Source organism: Phaseolus vulgaris, chromosome 9, assembly GCF_051622355.1.
Source record: "Phaseolus vulgaris cultivar YP4 chromosome 9, ASM5162235v1, whole genome shotgun sequence".
NCBI lineage: Eukaryota > Viridiplantae > Streptophyta > Magnoliopsida > Fabales > Fabaceae > Phaseolus > Phaseolus vulgaris.
In genome coordinates this window covers 15,610,500-15,623,433 of record NC_143506.1, presented here as the reverse complement: position 1 = coordinate 15,623,433, position 12,934 = coordinate 15,610,500, and the positions used below count along the sequence as shown (strand labels likewise).

General features: G+C 32.3%; 1 protein-coding gene across 4 annotated transcripts; it reads right to left on the bottom strand.

The window, feature by feature from the left end:
• Positions 1 to 1,246: 1,246 nt before the first annotated feature.
• LOC137820337 (LRR receptor-like serine/threonine-protein kinase ERECTA) lies at positions 1,247 to 8,712 on the bottom strand. 4 transcript variants are annotated; one of them, XM_068624371.2, is made up of 27 exons: positions 8,232 to 8,712; positions 8,010 to 8,148; positions 7,857 to 7,928; positions 7,673 to 7,744; positions 7,502 to 7,573; positions 7,327 to 7,398; positions 7,172 to 7,243; positions 6,991 to 7,062; positions 6,819 to 6,890; positions 6,665 to 6,733; positions 6,493 to 6,564; positions 6,333 to 6,404; positions 6,140 to 6,211; positions 5,988 to 6,059; positions 5,842 to 5,913; positions 5,686 to 5,757; positions 5,426 to 5,497; positions 5,280 to 5,351; positions 5,134 to 5,205; positions 4,861 to 4,932; positions 4,395 to 4,463; positions 4,208 to 4,279; positions 4,010 to 4,084; positions 2,948 to 3,076; positions 2,533 to 2,880; positions 2,061 to 2,431; positions 1,247 to 1,753 (listed from the first exon to the last, which is right to left on the bottom strand). In XM_068624371.2, exons 1-24 carry the CDS (start codon positions 8,296 to 8,298, stop codon positions 3,073 to 3,075), a joined length of 1,719 nt encoding a protein of 572 aa, XP_068480472.2. In that variant the 5' UTR covers positions 8,299 to 8,712; the 3' UTR covers positions 1,247 to 1,753; positions 2,061 to 2,431; positions 2,533 to 2,880; positions 2,948 to 3,072. The 4 variants fall into 4 exon arrangements, with proteins under 4 accessions (XP_068480472.2, XP_090151373.1, XP_090151375.1 ...); XM_090295247.1 differs by having other exon boundaries at positions 5,426 to 5,535; positions 8,232 to 8,696; XM_090295249.1 differs by having other exon boundaries at positions 6,824 to 6,890; positions 8,232 to 8,696.
• Between the last annotated feature and the right edge of the window lie 4,222 nt (positions 8,713 to 12,934).

Sequence of the window (12,934 nt, the reverse complement as noted above, 5' to 3'; positions counted from 1 at the left end):
GATGTCGTATAAAATTTCTTGGAATACAGAGATACATTATTATACTTTTACGACTTTTACACATGTGTATAGCTTACCCCCTCAAAGCTCAATACAAGTATTTAAACCGACTGTAAAAAAGTCAAAGATACTTTTTACATACGATTGTGATGTATATAAAGTAAATTTAATGAAGAAAAAGAGTTACAGTTTTTATAAGTTTTCAATATAATTTACTATTTATACTTTTTTTTATAACGTTAATTAAAATACTCCAATAAACACAGTTTTCCACCGTACACTAAACTTTTCTCTATTTTGAAAAATTATTTCAAAAGTAAAACAAATCGAAGCAAATGGCATTGGCATCAACGTATAAAGGAAGCAAAGAACAATTTTCTTCTCTTTGCTTTACGCTTCAATCCTTTATTAATTTTAACCTTTTACTCCACTTGTTATTAGTTCGGTAAGAGATAAAATCATTGAAATAAAAATTCATAAGTTTTCAATACAATTTTTATTTACTATAAAAGTTCAGCATCAATTCATAATTTTTTACCCAAATTTATTCGCTAAATTAATATATATTCACTATCGGTCCGTATATATTGTTTATAAGCTTTAGTATGATTCTTGATAATATAATTTATGGTTGAAGTTGTCATTCACATAAGTTTATTTTGTTTACATAAACGTAATTGAGTTAAATTACGAAAAAAAAAATACATTCCATCCTTTAAGAAAAGTTAGACGAATAACTTGCATGGAAACATCCTTGAGTATTTGACAAATTGTCCATTAATCAAACGATAAAAGAATATAATTTGGTGTTCCCTTTCCCTTTGGCATGTATTAGGAAAAAATATTATAACTTATAGTTAATAAATCATATTTTTTTTTAAAGTAACAAAGTATAACACTTACAAAACTAACTTTAACTTGAAAAGAAATGAATTTGTTTTCTTTTTTGTTATTTCCTTTTAAAAATAGTAATAGAAAGATACCACCAAATCCTCAAGCCTTAATAAAACATTTAGTTGCATCATCGCTTTCCAAAGAAAAATCAATAACATTGACATCTACATTTAAATAAGAGAGTAGTAACATAACATCCTTTAATCTTAGAATCATTAATCCTTTAAGATTACACAACGGGGGAAACTTATTTGAGCTAATTGAAATGTGAGCCATTGTATGTTTTTCATTATTAACATAATAGTATTATCATTTAAATGACCTTTGAATGAAGGTAGTAGTTAGTGCAGTGTAGATAAATGTTAGGCATTAAACCAAAAGATTACTAGAGTGATTTTTTCCTAGTTTATCCAGAAGGACCATATTGCATACAAAATATTTGACATATTTCCTCTGTGGCTTAAATATACATTGATTCTGAAAGTGGTCACACGCTGTTTTGAGATATTACTTCTCCAAATTTGAGGAAGAGTTGGGCATCAGAGGTGCTGATGGAGGGACAGTTGACCAAGTGTGGAGCTTTGAGATTGGCATATTCGTCCTTGTAGGATTGCGTTTTAGCAGATGGCCGTGAAGGAGGTATGAGTACTTGCATTGTTGGGACTGATTCTTTTGGTGGCACTAAACTTCCAAGCACACGCGTCACCTCGTGCATTGTGGGTCTATCCACTGGTTGCTTCTTGGTGCACAAAAGAGCAAGCTGAAAAACTTTTTTTACTGCTATCATTTCCTTGCATGTGGCACTAATATCTGGATCAACGGTTTCCATTACAGCATCACTAGCTGTCTTGGACAAAATCTAAGCAAATAAAGGGAATTAGATGTTGGAATATGAAAATTATGTCAGCAAATGAGCTAGTGTATGCCATAAATTATCAAGGTAACACACCAAAGGGTAACACTACTCAGTTGATTAATGCTAGAATATGTATCATGTCTGTTAAGGTAAGATCGTGTTCAGTTGTGTAGGACCATACAAAATTATGGCTTTACGTCAAATATAAAAAATATAACTAGATTTTTTTGGTGTTTAACTATCTCAAAGGTCATGATGGGGGCAAAATAGATAACAGACAAGAATTGTTTAAAATGAATAGAAGAGTTACCAGATGATGAAGGTTTGATTCGTTTTCCACAGCTTTCCTCCCAGTTAGCAGCTCAAGTAATACAATACCGTAGCTATACACATCAGATTTCTCAGTGAGTCGAGAAGTTCTAGCATACTCAGGGTCTATGTAGCCAATTGTGCCCATTATGTAAGTTGAAGTGTGGGATTTAGAGGGGCATAGACTCTTTGCAATGCCAAAATCGGTGAGATGGGGCTCAAAGTCTTTATCTAGTAATATATTAGATGATTTCACATCCCTGTGAATGATACGTGGACAGCAATCATGGTGTAGATAAGCTAGCCCTTGGGCTGATCCAAGAGCTATTTTAAGACGAACATCCCAATCAAGCCTTTTCCTCTTGGAAGGTCCTGAAAAAATGTGCATAAATAAAATCGTTGCTTAGATTGAAAATTTGTACAGAAAAGCATGCAACATTACCAACATCTTTCAAGCAAAAGTTTCAACTTACCATGTAGAAGATCCCACAGACTGCCATTTTCCATGTAATCATAAATGAGGAGGTTTCCAAATGGAGACAAAGAGTAGCCTTGGAGACTGACCAGATTCCTGTGCCTAATGCTGCCAACTGTCTCAAGCTCAGTCTCAAACTCTTTCAAGCATTGGGGGTAGTGGGAATATAGCTTCTTGATAGCCACTGGATTGCAATTCTTGAGAATACATTTGTAAACTGTACTTGATGCACCATACCCAATTATATACTTCTCACTTAGGTTTTCAGTGATCCTCATTATATCATCATATACATGAAGTGCCATATTCATGTGAAGAATCACTAGTTTGGGAGGTGAGTAATTAACTGCCAAGAAGGAGAAATCAGTAGATTATCATCTTCATTTTCTATAAGCACAGTTAAGATAAAGTACCTGGTTTGTCAAAAGATCCGTCAGGGAAAGGGGCTGGATTGTGTGGTCTGCAAGCTGCAAAGAGTACCATGAACAGAATCACAAGGGTACCTAGAGCAATTCCTAGGATAGCTGCCTTAGACAAGTTAACTGCATGATCAAAAAGCATGTTAGCTCATTATGCACATACAAACCATTACTTAGTTCTAGAAGGAATGATGTCATAGGAAGAACAAAGCACCTACTGTAATAGCCTCACCAAATCATTTTGAATGAATTACACTATCATTGTGGAAAATATAAACAAACATGTGAAACTGTTTTATTCTTCAAATGCTTCTATTTTAACAAGTTCAACATGGTATAATTGTGATCCACCCCTTTTTTCAAAATAAAATGTCATCACTCCCATATTATTTGTGCAAGTGCTTCTGATTTTGGCAACACTAAACTCGGGTAAGACCCTATTTCTCAGAGGATATATTTTTAAAAAATGCTTTAGAAGTCAAGTTTTTGGAGGACTTGACTTCTAAAAGGGGCATTTTTTTCATTTTATAAGAAGAAATTTGTACATTCCTTTCAATTAATGGAGGAAAAATTACATAAGAAAAACAATTACGAAAAAAATCTACAACTAAAAATAACTTGGAACAAGATAAACTTTTGTCTACAGACTATCTTTTGAAGTAATCAAGGGTCCAGATCACACCAGTCATAACAAAAACAATATCCACATATCAGGAATCTAATAAAGAAATTGTATCAGACAAAAGTAGCAACCTAGACAACCTCAAGCACAAAACGATACAAACAAAACATAGATGGAAAGATCTTTTGAGGGAGGAACTAGAGATTTTTTGGTGCTTATAGAACCATACAGCAAAACATTGGAAGGGGACATATTCTTCCATCTTAGAACATTAACAATCCCTTATCTTACCCAACCTATTCTCACAAGCATAACAACCAAAAATAACACGGGAAAATCTTTTGAGGAACTAGAGATTTTTGAATTCTTCTAAAAACCATACAACAAAAATGGGGGGGAGTAACATGGTATTCCTGCTAGGAAGTTCAGCTGACCTCGCTCGGTAGGGTGATACCCTCGACAAGATGAATCTAGCCAATAGCCACATAAGACCAGGGTTTCCAATGAAACTGCAAATAAAAAATGTGACATCAATTAATCCACGAATCCAAAAGAACATGCTGATGGAAAGCTACATTGAGTTGAAAAATAGAAGCAAAAGAGACAAAAGGTTCAGCAGGAAATGACCTAACCTATCAGGGGAAAACCTGGAAAAATTGTTGCTTGTGGGAATAACACCAACTAAATTGTTGTAAGATACATTACTACAAATAATTTAGTCAATCAATAACCAATTTGTTAGGTAAAAGTTATATGATATTTCCAGAGAATTATAATGCCAAATTGTTCCAAAATAAAATCAGAAGAAACTGAACTTACATCAAAGAAAGACTAAGGCAATTTACAAGCGAAGACACATCCCCGGATAATTTGTTCTTTTCTAGTCTCCTATAGAATTTCAAACCAAGAGATTTGATTAAAACATGTAAGAACCGCAGCAAAATTATCTGTCGATCGTGATTTGCCAATGAAAATTTACAAAATAAACACAAGATCGAACAAATTAGCTGAGTCTATTCAAGCCATTAAAGAAGCTGAGCTCAACACTCAATCAAATCTAATGAATATAGATTTCTAAGCATAGTTCTTGAGGAATTCGTCCAAAAAAGATAGCATATATTGCAAATTTTTATGTATTTCAACCATTCAAAAAATCAGTAGAATTCAAGGAAAGTGGTTCACTGGCAAAAGAGATTTGCCAAGTCTATAAAATATCATCAACTTATATTAACAAACACTTAAGAAATATAAAACAAACACTGAATAAGGAAAAAAAGGAGCTTACAAATATATCATGTTCTGAAGCTGACTAAGTTCTTCAGGGATCAAGCCAGAGAGTTGATTATTTGAAAGATCACTGAAGTACAGAATCGTGAAAATAGTCAGCACAAAACTAACACAATCTTATCTACTAAGGAGAACGGCAACATGAATATACAAACGTTATTTGATCAGTTACACAATCTCAGGGATATTATTCAGTAGGAATAATAGTCAGTAAAAAAAAAAAAAAAAAAAGACTTCTGTTATATTTTCATCTGAAAGTTGACTGACTTACATATCCATGACACTTCTCAGATTACCAAATTCTGCCGGAATAAAGCCTGTTAAATGATTTCTGCTCAGGTTCCTAGCAAAATTATTACTCGCAGTCAGTAAATAATAAAATTCAAGATTTCAAAAATAACTAGCTGAAACACTCACAACTTCAGAAGATGTTCCAAATCACCAATGGAAGAAGGAATGGAACCAACTATATTATTCTTTGATATATCCCTGGAAGGAAATATCTATTAGAATGAAATCAGGGAGATAGATATATGGAGACATATTAAACTAATCATACTTACAGTGTATCCAAATTTCCGATCCGTGAAAGTTCAATTGGAATTGACCCTTGAAGATTGTTTGAAGAAAGATTCCTAAGGATAGCCATCACAATGTCTTGAAGGAATCAGAACTAGTTAAGAAAAGAAGTAATACGTTTAACTTTGAACTGTTAAGAATTTCATGCGTACTACCTTAGGGCCAAGAGAACTAATCACAGTAGAACTAATTATGACAAGATCAAACAAATTTGGCCGATAAATAAAGTCAAGGTAAAACTTACAGATAGGTCATACTCTCCAAGCTTTGTAAAGATGAGGGAATTGTTCCACTCAGCTTATTCCCATGCACATTGCTGATACATAACAATCAAAAGTCCATCACCTAAATGTAACAAAAAAATCCTTCTTACATAGTATATACAAGGATTACTGCTTACAGGCTGTTCAGGTTTTTACATGAGCTAAGATTACTAGGAATTGGACCCTCTAGGTTGTTATTGGCAACATTTCTGCAAGAACAATGTGTTAGTGATAAAGTTACTCAACAATCAACAAAATCTATACTTCATATAACAACACTCACAAGTCAAACAGATCAGTAAGCTTTCCAAGCTCAGGCGGGATATGTCCACTTAAATGGTTATCATTCAATTCCCTGCACAGAAAGGTGAATCATTATAGGACGAATTTAACCCAAGTTGCACCTCTTGTAAACTAATGACTAAAGCATCTTACAAATAGTGAAGCTTTGTCATATTTCCGAGCTCTGGGGGGATGAGACCAGTCAGCTTGTTTCCATGCAAATACCTTCAAACGTTACCATAAATTTTATCCAATGAGCCTAAATATTTTCTGATTTTTTGATGCACGCGCTTTTGTGCAAAATCAAACTGAAGATTTAAATTTCAAATTACTAACATACACTTACAATTTTTCTGTGTAGGTCAAATTTCCCAATATATGAGGGATTGGCCCACTTAGCAAGTTACAACTCAAATCTCTATAGGAATATTGAAAGAGATATTAGTAAAGAGCAAAAATTTCAAGTCAACAAAGACCTTCATAAAGGTTGTCAATCCAATGCTTACAAGACAGCAAGGGCTTGCATCAGACCAATAACAGATGGGATATGACCTGAGAGCTTATTGCCTTGCAATGACCTACCAAATTCAAATAAGTTTTTAGGAGTTTCTTAAATAAGTAAAGTGGAAGACCGCATCATTCTTTTTAAAAACTTCTGACAGATAACACAATACATACAGAGTTGCTACTTGCAGGAAACCAATATTGAATGGTATCTCTCCAGATAGCTTGTTGTAGGATAAATCCCTGACATTAATAGAACATATTAATAAGAAAAGAGAAAACATGGTGAGACAAAGTCTGTGATACAGATACAGTTAGATATACATACAAGACCTGGAAAGCAGTACAATTGCCTATGTTTTCGGGAATACTGCCTGTCAAGCTATTGTTTCTCACGTCACTGCAAAATGGAAGGATGAAGATAATTACTTCGCTACCAAACCAAGTAAATATATACTTTCAAGACATGAAATAAAAAGAGAGTCAGTGTAGTAACTTACAAATACCACAGCCCAGTTAACTGGCATATGTCTGGAGAAAGTGAACCCATCAAATTGTTACCTCGCAAGCCACTGTCATAGGAAAAGGGAACACACAAAGATTGACACCAAGAACACATCACAGATTTCATCGCATAAGTCAATTAAATGATGGATTTCATTGAATATACAATATACTCACAGATATTGCAAAACTTCATTCCAGTATATAAGTCTTGGTATCTCCCCACTGAGATTATTCTGTGCGAGGTCTCTGGAAGAGAACCAATTTTCAAAAATCAATAAATACTAAAGTCATCCTTTAGACGAAAAAGAGAAAATGGAAAACTAACTTACAGAATCTTCAAGTTAGGAACCTGAGAGAGAGTTGAAGGAATTGGTCCAATTAGCTGATTATTTTTCAAGATTCTGAGAGCAGATTAAAAAGAAGGGCGAAAATACTTGTCATAACCATATCATAGCCTAGGCAAATAAATACATCAATGAAAGGGAAACCCTCAGAAGAACTTACAGATTTTCCAGTTGTTTCATCTTTGAAATTGAAAACGGTATATCTCCCCGAATCTCATTGAAAGACAAGTCTCTGACAACACAGTAAAAGGAAAAAGTTCCCCCTTTATGACATTTTCACTCGGCAGTCAAAACTATCAATAGAATTCAGTTCTTCGGGTATAAAACATACACGTTTTTCAGAGAGGAACAGTCGCCAAGTTCATCAGGTATCTGGCCAGATAAACGGTTTTCCTTGAGATCGCTGTTTAAACAACACATACATAGAAAAAGGCATTGGTTTACATAGCCTCGAGTATGAGAAATGTCAATGAAACCAAGAGTCCAAATAGAGTTAAAATGTGAAGTAGTAATACATAGAGACCAAGCTGCTAAGCCTCCCTAATGCAGGTGAAATTTCGCCCTCAAGATTCAATCCTGAAAGATTCCTGAAAAAAAAAAGAGAAAATGAAAAGAATATCCTTATTGAATCGCATATACTACTCAAGAACACTAAGAGTGGTACTTACAGTGCAACCACATTGTAAGTGACATTATCACACGTAACCCCTCTCCAGAGACAATAATCTGAAGAAGGTGTGTCAGTCCAGTCAAACAGAACGTTATCCACATCCCTCAACGACTTCTTCATCTCCCACAACGTTGCTCCTTCAATTCAAACATCCACATTGAGCTTGTAAACCAGAGGAACAAAAGAAAACAACAGTGTTCGGTTAGAGAGAAGGCCTCACCGTCTTGAGAATTCACCGAATCCAAACAAAGGAGAAGAACCAGAAGGAGTCCAATCCAAAATGCCATAACAGCTTCTAATGCTAGCACCACGGGAGAGAAGGCTTTGAGATATTCAGAATAGAACTCATTCAAACGATGTGATGGGATGACATGCTTTTTTCTGGTTTTGAAGGGTGAGTTGCAGAAGAAGCAGTGCTTTGTGCAATCACGTCACATCACCCTGGCAAATAGACCTCTCTCTCTCTTTATTACATTGCTGGGTAGAATTAGTAGTGGCGATAACACTGATATTAATAGAGTGATGTGAAGTGAATAAATTAATGGAATAAAGTTAAAACTATCTGGCAGCGGTTCTGCTACAACCTGCAACACTGTACCATAGTCTCTATCTACGTACCAAGCAGGGAGGTCCAGCTTTCTCTCTCTCTCCTTGTTTGTTTTCTCTCTCTTAACTTAACTACACTGTCTGGTGGTAGCTGTAGTGGGATCTTATTCAGCTATTGCAAATTATGCCATATCATGGTCTTAATTGACGTGGGAAAGGGTCGCTTTCAGTGTGTGTTCTTGTGTTGTGAGAGTAATGCAAGGCAAGGAGATCCATTTGAAATGAGGTGACAAAGACACCTTTCTCTTTACCGTTCACTCTTTCTCTGTCAATCTCCTAACACTGCCTCTTTCTATGATTATTTGACTTTGTCTGTTTCTCTCCATCAATGCTTTGTTCTTTATTATTTGGAAGGAGCTATCTTTGTTTACTCCCTTTGTTAAATACTACTGCAATGTAATATCTTCTTCTACTACACCTTCTGAAAGTTTTGTTTGGATCAAAAGGGTTTATTGCTAAACACATGAAACTCGTTAAAGTTTATGGCTTTTTCATTAACTTTCACTGATAGTGAATAAAGTGTTCAAGTATATTAACGTTTAAAAAAAGGGAGAAGGGTGAATCTGTGAATGGGGAAGTGTGATTTGTCTGAAAAAAGGTACGTGATCTAAGATTTAAAAGAAATCGTAGTATTTTGTATTATAGCAACGTACAATGTAAATGATTGTGTGAGTTGGAGCATGTAAATTATACTATGGCGACGGTGACGTCTCTATCTATCTTAATGGCTTCTTTGATATGAAAAAATCCCATGAAAATGAACACACGAGTTCTTCTTAGATCCGCAAAAATTGTGTGGGTAACCAGGGCCAACGAGAATAGTGCTTTTGATATTTAGATGTCTTGTTTTTTGTTCGGAACAGAACAAGACAGTGAGAATTGAAACTTGACTTCAGCCTTTGGTCGCATTGCTTTTTATGAATTAGGGACAAAGTAATAGATGAAGGTTTTTATATTTAATATTTTAAATGCAAAAATATTTTCTATTCAATATAAATATGTAGTTTTCATTAAATCAACAAGATAACCAGTGATTTTTTCTAGCAATTATCAATCGTAAATTTTCTTACTACACAGGTAAAAGGCGATAAATATTTGTCACCCACCATAATCAAATCATAAGCAAGATAATAAATAAATAAAAATACTACATAATTAAGAGTTTAATATTATTGAAGATTTAGAACCATTTTTTTTTCCTTAAAACGTTAAAGAAATTAAGGATAAAAAATTTAATTAATTCACACAAAAAATTATGAAATAAAAATTAATTTTAAAAAAAAATAATTAGTTATTATAATAACTAAATTATATACTATTTTATAGATTAAAAAAAATTGATTTTTAAATTAGTTTTTATTATTATTAAATTATTTTTAAATTGATGTCCAGTTAGTAATCAAGATTTTTTCTACCAATTTAACAATAATAGAAATTAATTTAGAAACCAAAATTCTTTTAGTCTCTAAAATAATTTCTAAATTAATCATTATAGCAATTAATTATTTTTTATATATAAAAAATGATTTTTATTTAATAATTTTAATTTCTAAATTAATCATTATAATAATTAATTATTTTTTATATATAAAAATTAGTTTTTATTTAATAATTTTCGTGATCGAAAATTTTTTCTTCGAATTTGTTCATATTATTAGGAGAAAGAAGGGTTTGAACCTTAAATTTAAAGAACCATCGCTCCTTAGACAGGTAAGCTCACTTAAATGACCAGATCATGTTCGTCTTCTTCATTTGTTCCTCCATGAATGGGAGAGAGAGAGAGCAAAGCAATAAATTTATAAAGTAAAGTAAAGCAAAGCAATTTTGTATTTTTTTTTACTTGTATTCATAAAATAAATAAGTGTTTTTAAATGAATTGTTTTAGTAAAAAGGATTAAATTAATTTAGTTAAAAATTTAGATAGCTTCGTACCAAGCTCAATAACTCGTATACATCAACAAAGCTTGATGGTTAAAACCAAAATTGCCTTGCAAACATTACAGGTGATCTAATAAAGTAAGTCCCTGGAATGAGATAACATCTCCCCGTGTTCAGAAAATTCATAATTTTTTCTTTTAATTTAATAGGTAACGTGTGCATTTACACAAATAGTTTAATTTACTAAATTATTGTTACGAAGTGGACTTTAAGCCTAACTCAACCCCATAAAACCGGCTCATAAGGTTGAGGTTTGCACCCACTTATATACATTTGAAAGGCTCTAATCTCAACACACACCCCTCACGCCGAGACTACCAACTCGTGCGTGGGACTATATATTTTGGGTGGTCCGATAGCGGACCGATAGCGGGTGGCACGATAGGCCCAACAAATACTCGCTAGGATAGGCTCGAAAACATGCTCTGATACCATGTTACAAAAGTGAACTTTAAGCCTAACTCAACCCCATAAAACCGGCTCAATGGGGTGAGGTTTGCACCCATTTATATATTATGAAATGTCCTTATCTCTAGTCGATGTGGGATCTCCAACAATTATTATAAATAATATAATATTTAATCAACAAAATAATCATTTTTATATCAATAATGATGTTGATATATATTAAAAAACTTACTTAAATTTTAAGTATTTGAAAAAAAAAATTGACTTCTATATAAAAAAATATTTTATTAAGTGTTGAAATTTTTATTTTTTAATGGAGTCTTTGTCATTTTATTTTGCTATCAGTTAGGATAAAGTAATTTTTATTTTGTAAAATTTTTCTTGGCTTTCTATTAACTAATTTTGAAGCTTCTCATAGATTTAAATATTTTTAATTGAATCCTTGTTAAAAAAATTATTTTATTTTATTTAGTGTAGATTATATTTTATTTGATTTTGCAATCTTAAGCAAAACACAAGATCAATAAGAAAAGTGAAATTTTATAACCTATGATTACTATAAATATATTTACTTAACTTGTTTCTTAATTGTGCAAGTGAAAACTGGTCAAAACAAGAGAAATGATAGTTCAGTCATACAAATGAATTTATTTGACATAGACCATTTTTAACTAAAATGAGGTACTTGTTTGTACTTCAATCACCCATGGCTAAACACAAAGTGGTGTTTGAAACGAAACTACTTATAATTAAGACTAGTATCATTTGAACTGCAACTATTATTGGTTAATATTGATTATTATTTGAACTGCAATAATTTATGTCTATGATTGATATTACTTTGACTATAGTCACTTGTAGTTAAACACAACTATTACTTGAAACATAGTCACTCCTGGATAAAACCAACAAAGTTTACAAATAATGTGATCTAAAAGATCACAAATTTATTCACCGAAAAGAAGAGTAGTGTTTGATGTATACAAAACTTAAGCACCCGTATATATTGCTAATGAATATAGACAATATCTTTTTCTCACAACTACAGACCTTTAAAGCTTTAGATCATATGCATGTTCTTATGGCAAGACTTTTGTCCTTGTGTCAACCTTCTTTCTTCAGAATACATATTTTATATAAGGAGCTTAAAAAGAAAGAAACCATTAAACCTATTTTGTAGTCATTATGACGTTTTTTTTTTTAAAAAAAAATCTTATGCTTGCCTATATACAAGTTTAGAGAAACATAAATACAAGATGTACATCTTTAAATGTAGTTCTCCTCTTCAAGTAACATGTCTGGAAGTTGGTAGGGTTAATTAGGCCTTAGTGAAAGTGTTTTTTTAAAAAAAAAATTATTATTAAAGCATGATACTGTATCAGACAAATAATCTCTACAAAGTTGGTAAAGAACATTTAGGATGACTAATGGTGTGGAACAACTTTAGTGTATTTTAAAAGATCTTTGATTTAGATGTGTACTCTCGAATTTTTTGTTTAATGTAAGATACAGACACTTCCTACAAACATAAAATGTGCATGAAAAATATTTCATGAAACTTACAAATTGTGTTTGCATCATATGATTGAAGTTTTCGCTTGTCAGAATTAACAAAAAGAATGCATGTGTTATTTTTATTTGATTATCAAATAAAAACACTTATATCCCTAATCATTTGATGCTTCAAGAAGATTTATATCTATTAGACGAAACACTTTCTTAATTTTATACTTTACCATTTATACATTTAATCAAAACTAAATAATTGATATGTTGGAATCGATCTAACCATTTATTTAAAGACATCAAATAGTGACAAAAAAAAATTAAAAAATGCTTTTGCGCACTAACAATACATTTGTAGGTGTATAAATATTAATATACTGAACTTAGTCTAATTTATGATTTTGCAATTTCTTATAGATCAAAGTTTTGCAATTTTTTGAATTTACTCATTATTTTTTTATTCTA